The sequence below is a fragment of the Macaca mulatta genome, chromosome 19 (genome assembly GCF_049350105.2).
Source record: "Macaca mulatta isolate MMU2019108-1 chromosome 19, T2T-MMU8v2.0, whole genome shotgun sequence".
NCBI classification, from domain to species: domain Eukaryota; kingdom Metazoa; phylum Chordata; class Mammalia; order Primates; family Cercopithecidae; genus Macaca; species Macaca mulatta.
Window position 1 is genome coordinate 21346216 of NC_133424.1, and position 25051 is coordinate 21371266.

At 37.9% G+C, this 25051-nt stretch overlaps 2 protein-coding genes, 3 long non-coding RNA genes and 1 pseudogene across 5 annotated transcripts in view; 2 read left to right on the top strand and 4 right to left on the bottom strand.

Moving 5' to 3' along the window:
* LOC693803 (uncharacterized) overlaps positions 1–25051 on the bottom strand; it is a 529045-nt gene that overhangs the window by 429475 nt on the left and 74519 nt on the right.
* The window catches only part of LOC693354 (uncharacterized), a 171528-nt gene that overhangs the window by 16482 nt on the left and 129995 nt on the right, over positions 1–25051 (top strand). Inside the window, 4 exon segments of the mRNA XM_077978582.1 lie at positions 241–367; positions 1448–1543; positions 17116–18463; positions 18465–18550. Of these exon segments, the coding sequence (XP_077834708.1) occupies positions 241–367; positions 1448–1543; positions 17116–18463; positions 18465–18550 (1657 nt within the window).
* LOC144336921 (uncharacterized) lies at positions 3380–7212 on the bottom strand. The gene is made up of 2 exons (XR_013409353.1): positions 6773–7212; positions 3380–4471 (listed from the first exon to the last, which is right to left on the bottom strand). It is a non-coding gene; the product is annotated as an uncharacterized LOC144336921 (long non-coding RNA).
* On the bottom strand, positions 10457–16831 carry LOC144336924 (uncharacterized). The gene is made up of 3 exons (XR_013409356.1): positions 14798–16831; positions 12171–14473; positions 10457–11309 (listed from the first exon to the last, which is right to left on the bottom strand). It is a non-coding gene; the product is annotated as an uncharacterized LOC144336924 (long non-coding RNA).
* On the top strand, positions 22555–23042 carry MACMULV1R-PS1035 (vomeronasal 1 receptor macMulV1R-ps1035 pseudogene; annotated as a pseudogene).
* Positions 23356–24889, bottom strand: LOC144336912 (uncharacterized). The gene is made up of 2 exons (XR_013409342.1): positions 24727–24889; positions 23356–24422 (listed from the first exon to the last, which is right to left on the bottom strand). It is a non-coding gene; the product is annotated as an uncharacterized LOC144336912 (long non-coding RNA).

Consider the following 25051-nt stretch of genomic DNA (forward strand, 5'->3'; position numbering starts at 1 on the left):
ATCATCCAGAGAAGTATCATATATGCACTGGTGTTGTGAATCTTATGCCATTCTCTGCCCTCAGAGTAAGAGAATACATTAGAAAATATTTCTGTGTTAAAAATTATTGGATAATTTCAGTTATTCTTATAAGTCAGAATCAGTTCTCTTTACTCTTTCATTTCACCTCAATTCAAATAATAAATTCTGCCCATGGCCCCTTGGTAAATATATGTGTGTCTGTGTGTATGTGTTTTTCAGGAGACATTGACATTTAGGGATGTGGCCATAGAATTCTCTCTGGAGGAGTGGGAATGCCTGAACCCTGCTCAGCAGAATTTATATATGAATGTGATGTTAGAGAACTACAAAAACTTGGTCTTCTTGGGTGAGGATAACTTTAATACACAATTTTTAATATACCCTAAAGGTTTTATGTCTCTATTTTGTAGAATTTTTTTGATAATTTATGCTTTGCATAAGTGAGTTTCTGATCCCAGTTTTCAAGAAAACCTTGATGATTTGTCTGTGTAGAAAAGAATTTCTTCAACATGTTTCATCTTGATCTAAACTTTCCACATTCCTGAGCTGATGTGTATCCTTCACTCTAGATTAGTGGTCATTCCAGAAATTTAGTGGCATAAACTATCATTACCCATATCTTAAAATCTGTTTGCCATCACCAATTTTTGATTCAGGTAGTAAAATTAAAAACCTACAAATTTAAAATATTTTCTAAATAGTTAGAGATGTTTCTCTTTAGTTAGTATTTTCGGATTAATTTTATTTGTTTATTTATTTATTTATTTATTTTTTTTTTTGAGATGGAATCTCACCCTGTCACCCAGGCTGGAGTGCAATGGTGTGATCTTGGCTCACTGCAGCCTCCACCCTGAATTCAAGCGATTCTCCTGCCTCAGCCTCCCAAGTAGCTGGGATTACAAGTGTGCACCTCTGTGCCCAGCAAATTTTTGTATTTTTAGTAAGTATGGTGTTTCACCATGTTGGCCAGGCTGGTTTCAAACTCCTGACCTCAGGGGATCCACCCGCCTTGCCCTTCCAAATTGCTGGGATTACAGTGTGAGCCACTGTGCCTGGCCAAAACACTTTTTTGTTTTTGAGACAGAATTTTTTTCCTGTTGCCTAGACTGGAGTGCAGTGGCGCTACTACCTGCCACCTCTGCCTCCCGGGTGCAAGCAATTCTCCCTCTGAGCCTCTGGAGTAGCTGGGACTACAGGCACCCGCCACCATGCCCAGCTAATTTTGTATTTTTAGTAAAGATGAGGGTTTCACCATGTTGGACAGGTTGGTCTCAAACTTCTGACCTCAGGTGATCTGCCCGTCTCGGCCTCACTTTGGATTAATTTTCTAGAATATTCTGTCACATCCTTTTTTACTGAGCACAGTACTAGGTTAGTAATTAGAGAATATAGGCAAGATTCACGTTATTTATTTTTAATAAAGCAGGTATTGCTGTCTCTAAGCAAGACCCAGTCACCTGTCTGGAGCAAGAAAAAGAGCCCTGGAATATGAAGAGACATGAGATGGTGGATGAACCCCCAGGTAGGTGAGAGTGAAAAAAAACAGATGAGAGGTCCAAAGGTTAAAAAAAAAAAAAGCATATATGCCAGTCCTTACAGTGGGATTTGGGAAGCATCTAGTTTCTGGGAGGCCTGAATATTTTCTTAAGATTTATTCTCACATGGGGGCATTTTCTGTCTTATGCTTTTAAATTCTCTAAGAATTCTACTTTTTCTTGGGGGATCTTCCTTCAAGCATACAATGAAAGCCAAAGTTCTTGTCATAGCATATAAAAGACTGTACAATCTGACTGCTTTTTTATTCTTTTGGGGGACACACAAATGTCTGTATAATTTTGAAAAATTCTTTGTTAAATTATTTTTTAGTTCTCTTTTTGAATCCTGTCTGAAATATGTGAGAGTAGGGATTTCTGTTCCATTAAGCGTTTCTTGTTAATATTTTTGCATATTCCATCCTGTTTGTTTTACTATAGTCTTAAAATATAGTTTGAAATTATAAATTATTATTATTATTTTTTTTTTTTTTTTTGAGACGGAGTCTCGCTGTGTCACCCAGGCTGGAGTGCAGTGGCGCGATCTCGGCTCACTGCAAGCTCCGCCTCCCGGGTTTATGCCATTCTCCTGCCTCAGCCTCTGAGTAGCTGGGACTACAGGCGCCCGCCACCACGCCCGGCTAGTTTTTTGTATTTTTAGTAGAGACGGGGTTTCACCATGTTAGCCAGGATGGTCTCGATCTCCTGACTTCGTGATCCACCCGCCTCGGCCTCCCAAAGTACTGGGATTACAGGCTTGAGCCACCGCGCCCGGCCTGAAATTATAAATTATTATGTCCCTCTGCTTTGTTCTTTTTTCTCAAGAATGCTTTGGGTATTTGAAGTTTATTACAATTTCTTGTAAATTTTAGAATTGTATTTTCTACTGTGAAGAAATGCCACTGGAATTATCATAGAGAGTTTATTAAATATATAGATTACTTTAGATAATATGGCATTTTAACAATATTCTTTCAATCCTAGACATGAAATTTTTTTTTTTTTTGAGACAGAATCTCACTCTGTCACCAGGCTGGAGTGCAGTGGTACAATCTTGGCTCACTGCAACCTCCTCTTCCTGTGTTCAAGTGATTCTCCTGCTTCAGCCTTCTGAGTAGCTGGTACTACAGGCTTGTGCCACCACACATAGCTAATTTTTTTTATTTTTAGTAGAGATGGGGTTTCACCATGCTATTCAGGCTGGTCCCAGACTCCTGACCTTGTGATCTGTCCACCTCGGCCTCCCAAAGTGCTGGGATTACAGGCATGAGCCACTGCGCCCGGCCGACATTAAATATTTTAAAATTCATTTTTGTCTTCGGTAATTTTTTTCATTGATATCTTATCTATTTCATTGTAAAGATTTTTTACCTTCTTCATTATATTTGTTCTCAGAAATGTATTTTAATGCTATTGTTCATAAGATTATTTTCTTCCTCTGTTGTATCAGATAGTTTGTTTTAAGTGTATGGAACCATAACTTGTATGTTAATTTTATATTTTGTTAAGTTACTGACTGTATTTATTAGTTTAGACAAATTTTTCTTTTTTTTCTTTTTTTGAGATACAGTCTCACTGTGTTGCCTAGGCTGGAGTGCAATGGCATAATCTCAGCTCACCACAACCTCCGCATCCTAGATTCAAGTGATTTTCTTGCCTCAGCCTCCCAAGTAGTTGGGACTACAGGTGCCCGGCACCATGCCCAGCTACATTTTTTTTTTTTTTTTTTTTTTTTTTGCATTTTTAGTAAGACAGGATTTCACTACGTTGGCCAGGCTGGTCTTGAACTCCTGACCTTGTGATTTGCCCCTGTCAGCCTCCCAAAATGCTGGGATTACAGGTGTGAGCTACTGCACCTGGCTGTTTAGACAAATTTTAATGTACTGTTTGTGGTTTTTCTATATATAAGATCATATGATCCACAAACAGCAACTTTTTACTTATTTCTCTTTAATTCCAATGGCTTTTTAAAAATGTTTTTGACTAATTCTTGTGCCACACACTTTCGGTGCTACATTAAAATAGAAGCATTGACAATGGGCACAATATGGTTTTATATTGGCGTCTGTGAATTTGAAGGAGCAAACAACTCCTTAGCTTTTATAAACAGGTTTCAGGAGGTAAAGATCTTTTTCTGTTGTGTCCCTAGGGTGATGGGATGCCCTCTCGGTTTGTAGTGAAGAGGGGTTGTAGTTTTGTCACAAAGCTGCTGGGTCTGCACTAGAGTCCACCTTTAGATGGCTTGTCACAAGGGCTTGGGTACTTGTAATTCCCATTTTGTTTTTGGACAGATTGTATATATTCGTTAAGACTTTGATTTGTAGGGCAGACACTAAGGCAGATTTCTGCAGTTGGCTCCATGTATAATGGCCCTTATATCAGGATGTGAATGGGTATTGCTTTCACTGAGTACCAGAGAGGATTTCTTCATTTCACTGTGTGGGTTTCTATTTAGGAAAAACTGATCATGATCTGTGGCTCAGAGAGCTGGAACTGAGTCTTTGGACTGCTTCAGGGACCACAGTAAAAACCAAGGTCTGTAGTCCTGTCTGCAAGGCTGCAAATGGGTGTCTTCCTCCAGGTCTCTGGAAGGGCAGGACCTTTCCTAGACTGTAACCAGGAGGAGTTTGGGATGGTTATAGAGTTAACTTCAGAATTCTCTGTTGGACCAAGCTGGGTGGGCCATTTCTTGATCTGTAGCCAAAACCAAGGGTCCTGTAGTTTCCCACATGAATAAGTGCCTGTCCTCTGAAAAAACACCCCTCAATCTTGGGCTTTAGCAGTGTTTCACAACTCCCTCCCTGCATCTCAAAGCTCTCTTAAAGGCACTTACTTTGGAGATAGGATCTTGTTTATCATCTAGGCTGGTCTTGAAATCCAGTCCTGCAGCAATTCTCCAACCTCAGTGTACCATGTAGCTGTCATTACAGATGTGAGCCATGATGCCTGGCTCTCTCCTGAAGGCATTTTTTGTCAGGGATGACTGAATAATTTTTTTGTTGTGGCGAGGTTAATCAAATAGAGCACCTTCTGTTTTTGTATGTCACTGATGTTACTCTTTCTATACATTCTTACTTTCTATTTTCTATTTCAAACTTGTCTGTCATTTTAGATTCAGACATTTAGGACAATATGCTAGAGTTTACATGTTATGCCTGAAGTAAATTAGATAATTGGTAGGCACTCCATATTACTAAAATGGTTACTTATAAATTTAAGTTTGCTGCAGGTAAAAAGGATTTAAAGGATTTTCACCCACTTTCTTCAGCATATATCTAAATGATAACATAATTTCCTTCTTTCTTTCTTTTCTTTCTTCCTTTCCTTTTCTTCTCCTTTTTTTTTTTTTTTTTCTTTTCTTTTCTTTTCTTTTCTTTTCTTTATCTCAGTCTGTCATCCAGGCTAGAGTGCAGTGGCATGATCTAGGCTCACTGCAACCTCCACCTCCCAGGTTCAGGCTATTCTCCTGCCTCAGCCTCCTGAATAGGTGGGACTACAGGCATGTGCCACCACACTTAGCTAGTTTTTTGTATTTTTAGTAGAGATGGGGTTTCACCATATTGGCCAGGCTGGTCTCGAACTCCTGACCTTGTGATCCACCTGCCTCAGCCTCCCAAAATGCTGGGATTACAGGCGTGAGCCATTGTGCCCGGCCCAACATAATTTATTTCTAAATATGTTTTACACATCAGAGGCTCTAACCCTATTTTGCAAAATATAAGTTTTAATTTAGCAGTGTAATGATATTCTTTGCTTCTAAAGTTGGATTACAGTAGTTTCAATTTTGTGTAAGAATAGCATATATTTAAAACATAAAATGTGTCACATTTTTAACATGCTTTTTTTTTTAAAGTTTCTTGTTAGACTATTCTATTTATAATTATACTGCATATTCTGTGAAATTTTACTGCCACACAGTGCATGCCAGTGATTCAAAATACCTGCCTTCCCTGAGTACACAGTCAACTATTGTAGTTATCCAGACAATTCTTTTTTAATGGCACATTAATGTTGCATACCAGATTTTATGAGTAAACATGTCTCTTATTACACAGTTTCTTATTAGTGTTTTTTCAGTGTATATTTCTTAACATCAGCTCTTTGTGTTTTTTAGTTTTTCTTATAATTTTAACCAATTTGCAATTCTGTTTGTATACTTTAAGTCAATGTGAGGTTTAATTAAGAGATAAGTCAGCCATACATCTATCATGATCAGATTATATATGTGTGTGTTTTATCTATAAATATGACTTCATTATTGGTTATGACTTATCGTATATATTCTTTCTTAGCTGATTTTCAGTGGCTGTTTTATCTTGTCTAAGTGAGTAGTCATGAAAATATTTTCTTTATGTCTTATTCTCACCATGTGTCTAATAATGAATATATGTGTGTGTATATATATGTATATATATATAAATTTTTTTTTTTTGAGACAGAGTCTCACTCTTTCACTCAGGCTGGTATGCAGTGGCATAATCTTGGCTCACTGCAACCTCTGCCTCTTGGGTTCAAGTGATTCTCCTGCCTCAGCGTCCCAAGTAGCTGGGACTGCAGGTGTCTGCCACCACGCCCGGCTAATTTTTTGTATTTTTAGTAGAGATGGTGTTTCACCATGTTAGCCAGGATAGTATCAATCTCCTGACCTCGTGATCCACCCGCCTTGGCCTCCCAAAGTGCTGGGGTTACAGGCGTGAGCCACCGCATATGTATTTTCTTTGTGTGAGAAAGACACTTTTGTGATTTGAAGGTAATTTTTGAGAAGATTTATAATTCTGTATTTTTTTGTGTTTTTCCTTTAGAAAAATTAATTGTTGTAAAAACACAAAAAACACATAACAGGCTGGTCACAGTGGCTCATGCCTGTCATCCCAGCACTTTGGGAGGCCGAGGCAGGCAGATCACTTGAGGTCAGGAGCTCCAGACCAGCCTGGCCAACATGGTGAAACCCTCTCTCTACTAAAAATACAAAATTAGCCAGACATGGTGGCATGTGCCTGTAATTTGAGCTACACAGGAGACTGAGGCAGGAGAGTCATTAAACCCAGTAGGCAGAGGTTGCAGTGAGCCGAGATCATGCCACCGCACTCCAGCCTGGGTGAGAGAGCGAGATTCTGTCTCAAAAAAAACAAATAAGAAAAAACAAACAAAACAGATAACATAAAATTAAGCATCTTACATCTATTTAAGTGTGCATTCCCGACATGGTGGGGGCTCACATCTGTAATCCCTGGATTTTGGGAGGCCGACACAGGACTATCATTTGAGCCCCAAAGTTTGAGACCAGCCTGGGCAACATACGGAGATTTCCTCTCTACAAAATTTTAAAAAAATATCCAGGCATAGTCTTGTGTACCTATGGACCTAGCTATTTGGGAGATTTAGGGAGGATTACTTGAGCCTAGGAGTTTGAGGCTGAAGTGAGACAAAATTGTGCCACTGCACTTTAGCTTGGGTGACAGAGTGGACCCTGTCTCAAAAAGAAGCTGTGTGTTTCAGGGATGTTAAGTACATTCACACTGTTATGCAAAAGACTTCTAGAAATTTTACATGTTGTGAAACTAACACCCAATATCCATTTAAGTAACAAGAACCCATTTTACCCTCTCCCCAGCCCATGACAAACACCCTTCCACTTTCTGTTTTTATGATTGTGACTACTTAAGATATCTCATATAAGTGGAATTGTATTCATCATTTTGTTTCTAGCTTATTTCAAGTGACATAATATTTTCAAAGTTTATCTTAAAATGTGACAAGATTCTTTGATAATTGATTTAATTATAATATTTGATAATCTTTGATTTCTGTGATAATATTTCATTGAATGTATATGTTACATTTTTGATGTGTTTATAAATTAAGAGACACCTGGGTTGCTTCTGCCTTTTGGCTTTTGTGAATATGGGTACAATAAACATGGATGTTCAAATATGTGCCAGGTCCTGTGTTGGATATTTTGGATATAGATTGATAAGAGTGGGATTGCTGTATTTGATAATTCCATTGTTAATTATTTAAGAAGCATTTATAACATTTTAAAATAATGGCTGCTTCCTTATTTTCTACCAACAATCAATATAGGCTTTATTTTCATTGCATCATCAACAGATTTGGTGTTTTAAAAAACATGTATATTTTCAAACATATACTGTAGTGGCCATTGTAATGAGATTTTATTTATTTATTATTTTTTTACTTTTTGAGAGGGAGCATTGCTGTTGTCATCCAGGCAGTGGTGTGATGGCTCACTGCAACCTCTGCCTCCCAGATTCCATCAATTCTCCTGCCTCCGCCTCCTGAGTAGCTGAGGTTACAGGTGCCTGCCACCATGCCAGGCTAATTTTTATATTTTTAGTAGAGATGGGGGTTTCACCATCTTGGCCAGGCTAGTCTTGAACTCCTGACCTCAGGTGATCCATCTACCTTGACCTGCCAAGGTGCTGGGATTACATGCGTGAGCCACTACGCCTGGCCTCATTTTTATTTTTATGCGTTTCTCTATAAATCATTAATTTTGCTTTTCTTTTTTTTTTTTTTTTTTTTTTTGAGACAGAGTCTCGCTGTGTCTCCCAGGCTGGAGTGCAGTGGCGTGATCTCGGCTCACTGCAAGCTCCGCCTCCTGGGTTCACGCCATTCTCCCGCCTCAGCCTCCCAAGTAGCTGAGACTACAGGCGCCCGCCACCACGCCCGGCTAGTTTTTTGTATTTTTAGTAGAGACGGGGTTTCACCATGTTAGCCAGGATAGTCTCGATCTCCTGACCTCGTGATCCACCCGCCTCGGCCTCCCAAAGTGCTGGGATTACAGGCTTGAGCCACCGCGCCCGGCCAATTTTGCTTTTCTTTTCAAATGGCTTTTCCCATTTGGGTATCTTTTTTGATGAAAATTTAGTTCAATTATTTTTTCTTTTTTTTTTTCTTTTTTTTTTTTGGTGGGGGTGAGTCTCACTCTCTCACCAAGGCTGGAGTGTAATGGCACAATCTCAGCTCACTGCAACCTCTGCCTCCTGGGTTCAAACGATTCTCCTGCCTCAGCCTCCTGAGTAACTGGGATTACAGGTGCCAAAGTTACTCTTTGTCTTCCACCATGATTGTAAGTTTCCTGAGACCCTCACTGGAAGCAGATGCTGTTACACCCTTCTTGTACAGTCTGCTGAACTGTGAGCCAAATAAACCTTCTTTCTTTATAAGTTACACACTCAGGTATTCCTCTATATGCAAAATAGTTAATACAGTCTATAATGTCTATTTTCTGTTTTCTTACTGATATTTTATCTGAATTTTCTATTTATTGTTGCAAATGAGGTCTTGATCTCCACAATTATGTTGCTATGTATTTCTTCGTTCACCTTTGTCAAAGTTTGCTTTATATATTTTCGAGCCCTTATGTCATATATATGTATACATATAAATAGATATGATAGTTACAGATTCCTGGTAAATTGACAAATTTGACCGTTATATAATACCGTGTTTGTCCTATGCTATTATATACAAGCATATGTCCTATGCTGTTATATACAAGCATATTATATACAATATAATTATTACCACCTCACCCAATTGTGGTTACTATTTGCATGGAATATAGATTTTTTTCAATTCTGTTACTTTCAACCTATTTGACTCAATGCTAAAATACATCTCTTATAGACAGCAAATTGTGTACTTTTTAACTTAAGCTATTAAGGCATCTTATTTCTTTTTCTTTTTATAAAAGAAAAATTTAATTTAATTTTTATTTTTTTGAGATGGCGTCTCTGTCGCCCAGGCTGGAGAGCTATGGTCTCTGCTTACTGCAACCTCCACCTCCTGGATTCAAGTGATATTCCTGCCTCAGCCTCCCAAGTAGCTGGGACTACAGGCGTCATGGCTAATTTTTATATTTTTAGTAGAGACAGGGTTTCACCATGTTGGTCAGGCTGGTCCCAATCTGACCTTGTGATCTGCCCGTCTCGGCCTCCCAAAGTGCTGGGATTACAGGCATGAGCCACTGCGCCCGGCCAATGTATTTATTTTTGAGATACAGTCTCACACTGTCATCCAGGCTGGTTTGCAGTGGCATGATCATGACTCACTGCAACCTCAGCCTCCCAAACTCAGATGATCTCATTTCAGTTTCTTGAGTAGCTGGTTTGCAAATGTGTGCCATCCCAAACCCAGATAGTTTTTTGTACTTTTTTCTGTAGAGACGGTTTTTTGCCATGTTGTCTAGGTTGGTCTCAAAGTCTTGAGTTAAAGTTCCCTCGGCCTCCCAACATTCAGAGATTACATTATTTTTATTAAGTAATTTAACTAATTTATTTTTAAAATGATTGCTTAAAGATATAAAGTTACTATTACCAGTTTTATTGTTGTTCTTTTTTTAAATTAAATTAAATTAAATTTTATGTTCCAGGATACATGTGCAGGATGCGCAGGTTTGTTACATAAGTAAACGTGTGCTGTGGTGGTTTGCTGCACCTATTAACCCCTCACCTCAGTGTTAAGCCCTGCATGCATTAGCTATTTATCCTGATGCTCTCCCTCCCTGTGACAGACCCCAGTGTGTGTTGTTTCCCTCCATATGTCCATGTGTTCTTATTGTTCAACTCCCACTTGTAAGTGAGAAAATGTGGTGTTTAGTTTTTTGTTCTTGTGTTAGTTTGCTGAAAATAATGGCTTCCAGCTCCATCTCTGTCTTTGCAAAGTACGTGATCTTGTTCCTTTTAATGGCTGCATAGTAGTCTATGGTGCATATGTACCACATTTTATTTATCCAGTCTGTTATAGACGGGCATTTGGGTTGATGCCATGTCTTTGCTATTGTGAATGTTGCTGCAATGAAGATACACATCTGTGTATCTTCATAATAGAGTGATTTATATTCCTTTGAGTATATACCCAGTAATAGGATTGGTGGGTCCAATAATGTATGTGGTTCTAGGTCTTTGAGGAATCACCGTTCTGGCTTTCACAATGGTTGAACTAATTTACATTCCCACCAAAAGCGTAAAAGCATTTCTATTTCTCCATAACTTCACCACCGTCTGTTTTTTGACTTTTTAATAATCACCATTCTGACTGGTGTGAGACGATACCTTATTGTGGTTTCGATTTCCATTTCCTTACTGATCACTGATGTTGAGCTCCACATAAATGTCTTCTTTTGAGAAGTGCTGCTGCTTGTTCTTTGCTCACTTTTTTTTTTTTTTTTTTTTTTTGAGACCGAGTTTTGCTCTTGTTGCCCAGGCTGGAATGCAGTGGCGCAAACTCAGCTCACTGCAACCTCTGCCTCCCAAGATCAAGTGATTCTCCTGCCTTAGCCTCCCAAGTAGCTGGCATTACAGGCGTGTGCCGCCTTGCCTGGCTAATTTTTTGTATTTTTAGTAGAGGTGGAGTTTCTCCATGTTGGTCAGGGCTGTTCTTAAACTCCCAATCTCAGGTGATCCGCCCACCTCGACCTCCCAAAGTGCTGGGATTATAGCCATGAGCCACTGTGCCCGGCCTTTGTTTACTTTTTAATGGGGTTAATTCTTATAAATTTGTTTAAGTTCTCTGTAGACTCTGGATATTAACCTTAGTCAGATGAATAGATTGCAAAAATGTTCTCCCATTCTGTAGATTGTCTGTTCAGTCTGATGATAATTTTCTTTTCTTTTCTTTTCTTTTCTCTTTTCCAGACAGAGTCCTGCTCTGTCACCCAGGCTGCAGTGCAGTGGTGTGGTCTCGGCTCACTGCAACCTCCTGGGTTCAAGCAATTCTCTGCCTCAGCTACTAGAGTAGCTGGGATTACAGGCGCCTGCCACCATGCCTGGCTAATTTTTGTATTTTTAGTAGAAATGGGGTTCCACCATCTTGGCCAGGCTGGTCTTGAACTCCTGACCCCATCCTCATCCAACCCCTTCAGCCTCCCAAAGCGCTGGGATTACAGGCGTGAGCCACCACACCTGGTGATAATTTCTTTTGCTGTGCAGTAGCTCTTTAGTTTCATTAGATCCCATTTGTCAATGTTTGCTTTTGGTGCAATTGCTTTTGACGTTTTCATCGTGAAATCTTTGCCCATGCTTATGTCCTGAATGGTATTGCCTAGATTTTCTTCAAGGGTTCTTGTAGTTTTGGGTTTCACATTTAAGTCTTTAATTCATCTTGAGTTAATTTTTGTATAGGCGTAAGAAAGGGGTCCAATTTCAATTTTCTGCATATAGCTAGCCAGTTCTCCCAGCGCCATTTATTAAAAGGGAATGCTTTTCCATTGCTTGTTTTTGTCAGGGTTTTCAAAGATCAGATGGTTGTAGATATGTAGTCTTATTTCTGAGTTCTCTCTTGTATTCCACTGGTCTATATGTATGTTTTTATAACAGTACCAGGCAGCTTTGGTTACTACAGCTTTGTAGTATAGTTTGAAGTTGTATACCATGATGCCTCCAGCCTTGTTCTTTTTGCTTAGAATTCTCTTGGCTAGGCTAGGTGCAGTGGCTCATGCCTGTAATCCCAGCATTTTGGGAGGCCAAGGCAGGTGGATCGCTTGAGGTCAGGAGTTCGAGAGAAGCCTGGCCAACATGGTGAAACCTTGCCTCTACTAAAAATACAAAAAATTAGCCGGGCATGGTGGCATATTCCTGAAATCCCAGCTACTTGGGAGGCTGAGGCAGGAGCATTGCTTGAACCCGGGAGGCAGAGGTTGCAGTGAGCTGAGATCATGCCACTGCACTCCTGCCTGGGTGACAGAGTGAGACTCTGTCTCAAAAAAAAAAAAAAGAAAAGAAAAGAATTATCTTGGCTATATGGGGTCTTTTGGGTTTTCATATGAGTTAAATTTTTTTTTTTCTAATTCTGTGAAGAATGTCAGTGGTAGTTTAGTCAGAATAGCATGGAATCTATAAATTACTTCGAGCAGTATGGGCATTTTTACAATATTGATTCTTTCTGTCCTTTTTATTTGTTTGTGTCCTCTCTGATTTTCTTACGCAGTGGTTTGTAGTTCTCCTTGAAGAGGTCCTTCACTTCCCTTGTTAGATTTATTCTTTGGTACTTTGTTATCTTTGTAGCAATTGTGAATGGGAGTTTATTCATGATTTGGTTCTCTGCTTGTTAATTGTTGGTGTATTGAAATGCTTGTGATTTTCGCACATTAATTTTGTATCCTGAGACTTTGCTGAAGTTGCGTATGAGATGAAGAAGCTTTTGGGCTGAGACATTGGGGCTTTCTAGATCTAGGATCATGTCGTCTACAGACAGACAGTTTGACTTCCTGTTTGCATATCACTTATTTATTTCTCTTGCCTGATTTCTCTGGTCAGAAATTGCAATACTATGTTAAATAAGAGTGGTGGGAGAGGGCATCATTTTCTAGTGCCAGTTTTCAAGGGGAATGCTTCCAGCTTTTGCCCTTTGGTATTGGCTATGGGTTTGTCATAGATAGCTCTTATTATTTTGATATATGTTTCGTGAATACCTTGTTTATTGAGAGTTTTTAACATGTTGGGATGTTAAATTTGATCGAAGGCCTTTTCTGCATTTTTGAGATAATCATGTAGTTTTTGTCTTTAGATCTGTTTATGTGATGAATTACATCGATTTTTGTATGTTGAACCAGCCTTCCATCCTGGAAATAAAGCTGACTTGAATTACATCAATTTTTGTATGTTGAACCAGCCTTGTATTCCAGGAATAAAGCTTTTTAACGTGCTGCTGGATTCACTTTGCCAGTATTTTATTGAGAATTTTTGCATTGATGTTTATCAGGAATATTGGCTTGAAGGTTTTTGTGTGTATGTGTGTGTGTGTTGTTGTTGTTTTATTTTGTTATATCTCTGCCATGCTGGCCTCATAGAATGAGTTAAGGAGAGACCCCTCCTTTTCCATCATTTGGAATAGTTTCAGAAGAAATGGTACCAGATCCTCTTTGTGCCTCTGGTAGAATTCAGCTATAAATTTATCTGCTCCTGGACTTTTTCGGTTGGTAGGCTATTTGTTACCGCCTCAATTTCAGAACTTGTTATTGGTCTATGCAGGGATTCAACTTCTTCTGGTTCAGTCTTGAAAGGATAGATGTGTCCAGGAATTTTTCCATTTCTTCTTGATTTTCCAGTTTATGTGCACAGAAGTGTTTATAGTATTTTCTGAACATTGTTTTTATTTCTGTGGGGTCAGTGATGAGATCCCCTTTATCACTTTTATTGTCTATTACATTCTTCTCTCTTTTTTTCTTTATTAGTCTAGCTAGCAGTCTATTTTATTAATTTTGTCCAAAAAAAAAAAAAAAAAAAAACCAGCTCCTGGATTCATTGAGTTTTTTGAAGGGTTTTTTGGGTCTCAGTGTCATTCACTTCCAGTCTGAATCTGGTTATTTCTTGTCTTCTGCTAGCTTTAAGTTTTGTTTGCTCTTGGTTTTCTCATTCTTTTAGTTACGATGTTAGGGTGTCCATTTAAGATCTAGCTTTTTGATGTGAGTATTTAGTGCTATAAATTTCCCTCTTACACTGCTTTAGCTGTGTTCTAGAAATTCTGGTACATTGTCTCTTCATTCTCATTGTTTTCAAATACTTTCTTGATTTCTGATTTAGTTGTATTATTTATCCAGAAATAAAGAGGAGCAAGTTGTTCATTTAGGAAATTCATTCAGGAGTAGGTTGTTCAGTTTTGATGTAGCTGTGTGGTTTTGAGTAGCTGGGATTACAGGCGCCCGCCACCACACCCAGCTACTTTTTTGTATTTTTAGTAGAGATGGAGTTTCACTATGTTGGCCAGGCTGGTCCCAAACTGTGTCGTGACTCTTTATCCAGCTTGCCCTTCTGTGTCTTTGAATTGAAATATTCAGCCTATTGCATTTAAGGTTAATATTGTTATGTGTGATTTTGATTCTGTCCAAGTGGTGCTAACTGCTTATTTTGCAGAGTTGTTGATGTAGTTGTTTTATAGCGTAGTTGATCTTTGTACTTCATTGTGATTTTTTTTTTTTTTTTTTTTTTTTTTTTGAGACGGAGTCTCGCTCTGTCGCCCAGGCTGGGGTGCAGTGGCCAGATCTCAGCTCACTACAAGCTCCGCCTCCCGGGTTCCCGCCATTCTCCTGCCTCAGCCTCCTGAGTAGCTGGGACTACAGGCGCCCGCCACCTCGCCCGGCTAGTTTTTTTGTACTTTTTAGTAGAGACGGGGTTTCACCGTGTTAGCCAGGATGGTCTCGATCTCCTGACCTCGTGATCTGCCCGTCTCGGCCTCCCAAAGTGCTGGGATTACAGGCTTGAGCCACCGCGCCCGGCCACTTCATTGTGATTTTGCAATGACTGGTAATGGTTTTTTCTCCTTAACCTTTCAGGAGCTCTAGCAAGGCAGGCCTGGTAGTGATGTGTTCCCTTAGCATTTGCTTGTCTCAAAAGAATTTTATTTTTCTCCACTTATGAAGACTTACTACTGTTATTTTATTGTTTTATTTGCTTCTTGTATCTTTGTTCCTCATTTTCTCTTTTTCTGTCTTTGTGTCTTTGTTATACTTGTCTTGATATGCTTTTATTTCTTTCCCATTTGTTTTATGTATCTATGCAAATATATTCTTGGGGTTACCTTGGGGATTATATAAAACCTCTAAAAGATACAACAATGTATTTTAATCTGGTAAAAAATGAACTTCAGGCCGGGTGTGGTGGCTCACACATATATTCCCAGCACTTTGGGAGGTTGAGGCGGGTGGATCACAAGGTCAAGGGATCGAGACCATCCTGGCCAACAAGATGAAGCCCCATCTCTACTAAAAATACAAAAATTAGCTGGGCATGGTGGTGCACACCTGTAGTCCCAGCTACTTGGGAGGCTGAGGCAGGAGAATCACTTGAACTCAGGAGGTGGAGGTTGCTGTGAGCTAAGATTGCACCACTGCACTCCAGCCTGGTGACAGAGTGAGACTCCATATCAAAAGAAAAAAAAAAAAAGAAAGAACTTAAGTTGCATTGAAAATTTTTTTTCTCATTATATCTGCCTTCAAATTTGTCATTGATGTTGCCAATTATATATTTTATGTTGTATATTCACTAACAAATGTTTATAATGATTTCTATGCTTTTACCTTTCAAATTTTAGAGAATAATTAATATTTTTGCACTATTATTATAATGCTAAGAACTTCCATTTTTGTGTATGTGCATTTTTTTCCCAGAGAATAATGTATTTTATATGATGTTGTGTTGTTTTGTTGAATCATGTTATTTTCAGTAGCAGCAACGGTTATCAGCACCTTTTATATGTAAGGCATATGAAGAGCCAATATACTTTTTCAGTATTTGGTTATTTTTGAAGGTTTTTTTCTTTCTACTTGGCAGGACAGATATGCTGATGGTATTATTCTAACTTGATAGCTACTTTTTTCAGGACTTTGACTATATCACACAGTTTCCTTCTGGCCTGCAAAGTTTTTTTGACAGTTTACCAGCTATCTCATAAGACTATACTTGTAAATGACATGTCGTTTTTATCTTGCAGCTCCATTCTCTTCTTCGAAATTGTGCTTATATATGCGTTTGTTATAAATATCTTTGTGTGTATCCTAGTGTGTTTGTTGAGCTTCTTCATTTTGATATTATTTTTTCTTTCCAAATTTTTTATATTTTCCTTTATAATTTCTGTTTTTTGGGGTATTTTAAATATTTTTGTTCTTATCCTCATTTTTTTCTGATTTTCTGTAGTTCTGTGTTCCTATTTTACTCATTGAGTATTCAATTTATTTTCAATTTTAAAAATTAATATATACATCTTTTTATGGTTTCTTTCTGAAAATCTTATAATTTTGATGGAAGGATTTTGCCCTATTTTGTATTCATTGTAATCTTTGATTAATATTTGAACATTAAATAAAGCTACCTGTCACATTGTTTATAATGTAGCTTTGTCCTGGCGTAGTCTGAAAACAATTATCTTGGTTTGAGGTCCTGTGAGACTGTCAAACATGTTCTTAGAGTGTGTCTTGTCTAAATTTTTGTGTTTATTTTTTAGTTAAAGGAGTTTATTTCTGTTTCATCTTCATCAGCAATCATTTGCTATATCTGTTCCCTGTCGGTGGTACTGCAGTCTTTCTGCTGCTGTAACATTTACCATTGGTCTCAGCAGACCCAAACTGTAATTCCAAAATATACCACCATTTCTTTCAGCACTTTATGTTATGGGAGACCAGTTTCTGGAAAGGCCCCTAGAAGCAAGTAATATAGATGTATGTGCCAGTATTTTACTTGTTTATTAAAAAAGAAATGAAAAGTTAGCTTCTACTTAGAAAGGCACTATGTAATATTGTTGAGTAGGAAGAACTGTGTTGGCTAAATGCCACAGACTTTTCTTTTTCTTCTGTGTCTTTGCATTCCCGTGTACTCACCTGTGTACTCACCTGGGGAAATTTACACACTTATTTTAAGTTGTCCTCAAATGTATTTTGGTCAGTATGTTTTTATTACATTTATATGTCTATGAAGGATTTAGGGCCTGTGGTATTTTATTATGGCATCTTGCTTATGTAGTTTGTATAATATAGGTTAGATTTGTAAAGTATGTTTATCAGAGTCTAGTAAGTTGAATAATTTGTTGTTTTTATTTCTTTCAGCTATGTGTTCTTATTTTACCAAAGACCTTTGGCCAGAGCAAGACATAAAAGATTCTTTTCAACAAGTGATACTGAGAAGATATGGAAAATGTGAACATGAGAATTTACAGTTAAGAAAAGGCTCCACAAGTGTAGATGAGTATAAGGTGCACAAAGAAGGTTATAATGAACTAAACCAGTGTTTGACAACTACCCAGAGCGCAATATTTCCATTTGATAAATATGTGAAAGTCTTTCATAAATTTTTAAATGCAAATAGACATAAGACAAGACATACTGGAAAGAAACCTTTCAAATGTAAAAAATGTGGCAAATCATTTTGCATGCTTTTACACCTAAGTCAACATAAAAGAATTCATATTAGAGAGAATTCTTACCAATGTGAGGAATGTGGCAAATCCTTTAAATGGTTCTCAACCCTTACTAGACACAAGAGAATTCATACTGGAGAGAAACCCTTCAAATGTGAAGAATGTGGCAAAGCTTTTAAGCAGTCCTCAACCCTTACTACACATAAGATAATTCATACTGGAGAGAAACCCTACAAATGTGAAGAATGTGGCAAAGCCTTCAACCGGTCCTCACACCTTACTACACATAAGATAATTCATACTGGAGAGAAACCCTACAAATGTGAAGAATGTGGCAAAGCTTTTAACCAGTCTTCAACCCTTACTACACATAAGTTCATTCATGCTGGAGAGAAACCCTACAAATGTGAAGAATGTGACAAAGCTTTTAACCGATTCTCATACCTTACTAAACATAAGATAATTCATACTGGAGAAAAATCTTACAAATGTGAAGAATGTGGCAAAGGCTTTAATTGGTCCTCAACCCTTACTAAACACAAAAGAATTCATACTGGAGAGAAACCTTACAAATGTGAAGTGTGTGGCAAAGCCTTTAATGAGTCCTCAAACCTTACTACACATAAGATGATTCATACTGGAGAGAAACCCTACAAATGTGAAGAATGTGGCAAAGCCTTTAACCGGTCCCCACAACTTACTGCACATAAGATAATTCATACTGGAGAGAAACCTTACAAATGTGAAGAATGTGGCAAAGCTTTTAGCCAATCATCAATCCTTACTACACATAAGAGAATTCACACTGGAGAGAAACCCTACAAATGTGAAGAATGTGGCAAAGCTTTTAACCGATCCTCAAATCTTACTAAACATAAGATAATTCATACAGGAGAGAAATCTTACAAATGTGAAGAATGTGGTAAAGCCTTTAACCAATCCTCAACTCTTACTAAACATAGGAAAATTCATACTAGAAAGAAACCCTACAACTGTGAAGAATGTGGCAATGCATTTAACCAGTCCTCAAACCTTATTAAACAAAATAATTCTTACTGGAGAGAAACTCTACAAATGTGAAGAATGTGGGAAAGCCTTTAAGCAGTCCTCAACTCTTACTAAGCATTAAAAATTGGCCGGTACAGTGGCTCATGCCTGTAATCCCAGCATTCTGGGAGGCTGAGGCGGGCGGATCACAAGGTCAAGAGATCGAGACCATCCTGGCCAACATGGTGAAACCCTGTCTCTACTAAAAATACAAAAATTATCTGGGTGTGGTGGCGCGTGTCTGTATTCACATCTACTTGGGAGGCTGAGGCAGGAGAATCACTTGAACCTGGGAGGCGGAGGTTGCAGTGAGCCAAGATTGCACCACTGCACTCCAGTTTGACAACAGAGTAAGACTTCGTCTCAAAAAAAATTTATACTCTACAGAAACCCCACAAGTGTGAAAAACATGGCAAAGCCTTTAAGAAGCCCTCAATTCTTAACAGACATAAGATAATTATACTGGAGAGAAACTCTACAAATCAGAAAGATGTGACTACTTTTGACAATGCTTCAAACTTTTCTAACCATAAAAATAATTATACTGGTGAGAAATCCTAGAAATCTGAAGAGTGAGACAAAGCCTTTAAATGGTTGTTACACTTGATTGTAGGTAAGATAATTCATACTGGAGAAAATGCCTACATGTGTGAACAATGTGGCAAAACTTTTAACCATTGCTCACACTTTATTGCCAGGAAAGCATTTATACTTGAGATAAATTATACAAATGTAAAGACTATGAAAAAACCATTAATAGCTGCTCACATTTTACTCAACACCAGAGAGTTCATGCTTAATAAAAGCATTATAAGTGCAATTACTGTCAAAAGATCTTTCAGAAAATTTAAGCTTTTATAGTGAAGAGTATTTATTTTGAAGTTGAACATTACAAATATAAAGAGGATTGTAGTGCCTTGTATCACAGATCTTATTGTAGACATTTTCTTCTAGAGGAAAACTCTGAAGCAGTTGATCAAACTTTGTTCAACATCAGGGAATTTATATTGAAAAATTGTGCAAGTATAATAAATTTGGAAAAACAATTTTTCAAAAACTACAGCTTGGAAATCAATAGAGTTATACTAGAACATATTTTTCCAGATGCAATAAAAGTAAAATATTTAATCCATAATTAAGTCTATGGAAATATCAGAGAATTTGTGGTAGAAATATATAAGGTACTGACACTTCAGGTATACTAAATCAGAGTGCTGAGTATAGAAAATCTAAAACTAAAGTTGGTAGAAAAATTATTTGTATAGAACTTTAAGAGGATCAGAAGGTTTTTTGCAGTTATAACTACATTCAAAGTATACTTTTATTTCTTGAAAAATATTCACAGAGTTTTTGAAAAGTGAATAATGTCATCATTCAACTCTGAAATTATTTCCTGCTGTGTCTTCATTCCTGTTGGATTACATGTGAAAGCATGGGATTAATTGTTACTGCATCAAAGATAAGAGAGATTCTTTTGTCTGTTTGTTTGTTTTTTGAGACTGAGTTTCACTCTTTCACCCAGGCTAGAGTGCATTGGCACGATCTCGGCTCACTACAACCTCTGCCTTCTGGTTTCAAGCGACTCTCCTGCCTCAGCATCCCGAGTAGCTGGGTTAACAGGTACCCACCACCAAGCCCGGCTAATTTTTGTATTTTTAGTAGAGATGGGGTTTCACTGTGTTGGCCAAGCTGGTCTTGAACTCCTGACCTCAGGTGATCCACCCACCTTGGCCTCCCAAAGTGCTGGGATTATAGGCTTGAGCCACCATGCCCAGCCTATGGCATATTTTAATAGAGGAATACAACATATAATAACAACAGGGTTAAGTGAGGCATCCATCATCTGTAGCATTTCTCCTTTGTTTTACAAACAATCCAATTCTACACTTTTTTAAAATTGTAAAATGTATGATTAAATTTTTATTTACCACAGGGTTATTTTTATGGTCATAATAAAAATTATAAAGTATAAATTAAATTCATTTCTAAATTCTTAATAAATATTTTCTCATGCCAGATGTGGTGGCTCACGTCTGTAATCCCAGCACTTTGACAGGCTGAGCGAGGGGGTGGATCTCGAGGTCAGGAGTTCGAGACCAGCCTGACCAATATGGAGAAACCCCATTCTAAAAATATAAAAATTAGCCAGGCGTGGTGGCATGTGCCTGTAATCCCAGCTACTCAAGAGGTTGAGGCAGGAGAATCACTTGAACCTGGGAGGTGGAGGTTGCAATGAGCCAAGATCACCCTACTACACTCTAGCCTGGGTAACAGAGCGAGGCTCTATCTCAAAAAATAAATATTTTTTCAAATTTTCTATATATTTTTCTTTGAACATGTGGCCTGTCTGCCTGCCAACGTATACAGACTTTTAGTTTTGATTCTCATAGAGTTAAATGCATATTAGTCTAAAGACAAACCTTAGGTGTAAGAAAATTAGGGAATTAAGTGCGTGTGTGTGCATATGAGTTTGTACATATTTTCAGAAGAAAACCATGTGGGAACAAAAATCATTTTAATATGGTGACTACTATAAAACTAAAAACCTAAATGCTCAAAGGAAATATATACTTTTTAGTTTGTATTGAATTTATTACTGTACTGTCTATGACTTACAGTTCTGAATCTTCCCAAATTCTCTGTATATACTTGCCTGATACTCATGCTAGACCCATTTTTTTTTGTTTCTTCCATTTTTTTGTTTTATATTTTATGAAGTATTCATTATGTGAGCTGGTCTGCGATTATAAGAGTTTTTATGAAATTTAGTGCACACAAAATAATTTTTAGATGTAATTCCAAAAGTAGTATATTACGTTACATTTTATTTAATTAGAACACTCCATTTTGTTCTTTTAAGAGGAGAACAATATATAGATTTTCTTTTAGTGCTTGTTCCTTTTACTTTTTATAATTGACATAAGTATATTTATTGAGTCAATTTGTTCAGCTAAGTACTAGGGAGGCTTCATAAGTCATGAGGATGTTTTTATATATAAAGGTAGCAAACATATTACAGTTGTTGCTATGTAATAGATTATCCATAATCATAAATATTCCTGCTGAAGCTAGTTTATAACTTCAAGTCAAAGATGAAAAATATCAATGGTGAAGATTGATTCTTCATATGGAGAGGACATTTTTTTCCATGTAAAACTGAATCTTGCTGAATTTAAAGAGAAATTCTGGCTGAGGCAGATGAATCACCTGAGGTCAGGAGTTTGAGACCAGCCTGATGAATATGGTGAAACCCAGTCTTTACTAACACTGCAAAAATAGCCAGACGTAGTGGTGGGTACCTGTAATTCCAGCTACTCAGGAGGCTGAGGCAGGAGAATTGCTTGAACCCGGGAGGTGAAGATTAGACTAAGCTGAGATTGTGCCATTGCACTACAGCCTGGGCAACAGAGCGAGACTCTGTATCAAAAAAAAAAAAAAAAAGGCCAGGTATGGTGGCTCACACCTGCAATCCCAGCACTTTGGGAGGCCAAGGTGGGTGAATCACTTGAGGTCGAGAGTTTGAGACCAGCCTGACCAACATGGTGAAACCCTGTGTCTGCTAAAAATACAAATTTAGCCACGTGTGGTGACGCATGCCTGTGATCCCAGCTACTCGGAAGGCTGAGGCAGCAGAATCGCTTGAACCTGGGAGCTTGAGGTTGTGGTGAGCCAAGATCGGGCCACTGCATTTCAGCCTGGGCAACAAGAGCGAAACTCTCAGAAAAATAAATAAATACATAAAAATAAAAGGCACAATACTGTCCACAGGTAAGAGGATTAAATTTGTTAGCTTTGTTTTTAAAAGAAAAATCTTACTAAATTCTTACACAAAGTGTGGCAAATATAAAACCTGCTTGAAAATATAGAAATGAAATTTTTAAGAGTTAATGGTAAGTAAACAATTTTAAATTTAGTTTTCTATGATATACTTAACAGCACAACTTACATTTCCATGCAGAATCTTTTATTTTTAAGTGTGAGTGTTAAAAGTTACAAAATAATGAAATGACTTCTGTGGATTTAAAATTTAGAAAAATAATATCTTTTCTATATTGATTTTACAATTTGGAGAAATTTTTCACTCTTTTTTTTTATATTTTTGTTAGTGGGAGAAGTTTAGTCTACAGTTTTTATTTTTAGTCACCAAACTGTAGCCAACTCTTGGGTCATTTTCTCTGAAAAAGATTTGGAGATCATGACAGCTTTTGGATTAAAACATGTCTGTTATTTTGCATGAAAACTAGTTTAATGTGTTCACAGAGTGGCCAGTAATGGGAGCATAAGCAACACCTGCTCTTTGAGTGTCTTTCATACCATTACAACATCAGCACCAGAAACTCCAGGTACCCCAAGCTTAAAGTAAAAATCCTAAAGTGTGTTGGCTGCTCTCATGCAATGTGCTGGGTCCAAACCATGCTATTAAATATCAGAAGTTTCTATGGTTATGATTAAAAAATTAAATAACAATATAGCCCCAAAACTATATATTTTTGATACCATTTAGCCAAGATTATCACAAAGACATACAGTATTTGACACACTGTTATTCTTCTATAATGTTTTATAAATATTTTAATGTGACAGATAAAATCTGTACTTTTTATGTAGAACATAATATTTTGAAGTATATATACATTGTTAAATTATTATTTCTAATAATTTATCTCACATTGGCCGGGTGTGGTGGCTCGTGCTTGTAATCCCAGCAATTTGGGAGGCCGAAGCAGGCAGATCACCTGAGGTCAGGAGTTTGGGACCAGCCTGGTGACCATCGGGAAACCCCCTCTCTACTAAAAATACAAAATAAGCAGCGTGTGGTGATGCATGCCTGTAATCCAGCTACCCGGGAGGCTTGAGGCAGGAAAATTGCTCAAATCTAGGAGGTGGTGGTTGCAGTGAGCTGAGATCACTCCACTGCACTCCAGACTGGGGGACAGAGTGAGACTTCATGTGGAAAAAAAAAAAAAAAGCAAAACAAAAAAAACTTTACCTCATATAGTTAACATTTTTGTGGTGAGACCACATGACACTGTCATCATTTTTCAAAAATCCAAATACCTTATTATGAACTATAGTCACCATGTTGTACAATAAATCTCTTGAACTTGTTTCTTCCATTCGACTATAATTGTGTATTATTTCACAAACATGTTTCCATCCCTCCATTTCTTGTAAATAACTTGACATCTGATGGTCACCATTTTACTGTCTGCATCAATGGGATTAAGTTTTTTGGAATCCATGTGTAAGTGAAATTATGAGATATTAATGTTTCTGTGCCTTGCTTATCCCAACTAATATCATGTCCTCCAGCTTAATCCATGTGATTTAGAATAATAGGTTTTTTTTTTTTTTAGGCCAGGAGTGGTGGCTCACACCTGTAATCCCAGGCTCTGTGGGAGGCCAAGGCCAGTGGATTGCTTGAGCCCAGGAGTGTGAGACCAGTCTGAGCAACATGGAAAAACCCCGTCTCTACTAAAAATACAAAAACAAAAACAACAACAAACCTCAGCTGGGCTGCATGCCTGTAATCTCAGCTACTCCAGAGGCTGAGGCATGAGAATCCTTTGAACCAGGGATGCAGAGGTTGCAGTGAACTGAGATCTTGCCACTGCACGCCAGCCTGGGCAACAGAGTAAGACTCGGTCTCAGTAGGAAAAATAAGGGATTTTCTCATTTGAATAATAAATAGTATTCCATTGTGTATATCAACCACATTGTCTTCATTTACTCATTAGATGTTGAACTGTTTATTCTGTATTTTGGCTATTGTGAAACAAGTGCTGCAAACAATAGAAGTGCAAATGTTTCTTCATTCTTAATTTGTTTTGGATATATATCCAGTAGTGCAGTTGCTGTATTACATGGTAGTTTTTTGATAAATCTGGATTTTGTTTTTCATAGTGTCTGTCCTCATTTACTTTCAAACCAGCAGTGTGCAAGGATTGCCTTTTTTTTTTTTTTTTTTGAGACGGAGTCTCGCTGTGTCTCCTGGAGTGCAGTGGCGTGATCTCGGCTCACTGCAAGCTCCGCCTCCCGGGTTCACGCCATTCTCCCGCCTCAGCCTCCCAAGTAGCTGAGACTACAGGCGCCTGCCACCACGCCCGGCTAGTTTTTTGTATTTTTAGTAGAGACGGGGTTTCACCATGTTAGCCAGGATAGTCTCGATCTCCTGACCTCGTGATCCACCCGCCTCGGCCTCCCAAAGTGCTGGGATTACAGGCTTGAGCCACCGCGCCCGGCCAAGGATTGCCTTTTATTCACATCTTTACCAACACTTTTTTCTTTTTCTTTTTAATAAGAGTCATTCTGACAGGAATTAGTTGATATAGGGTTTTGTTTTTTTTTTGTTTGTTTGTTTGTTTTGGTTTTTTTTTGGCTTGTCTTTTTGTGATAATCATTAACATTGAGGATTTTAAAATAATATCTGTTGGTCGTATGTATGACTTTTCTTGAAAAATACTTATTTCAGCTATTTCCTTTTTTTTTCTTTTTGAGATGGAGTTTTGTTCTTGTTGCCCGGGCTGGAGTGCAATGGCACAATGTTGGCTCACTGCAACCCTTGCTTCCCGGATCAA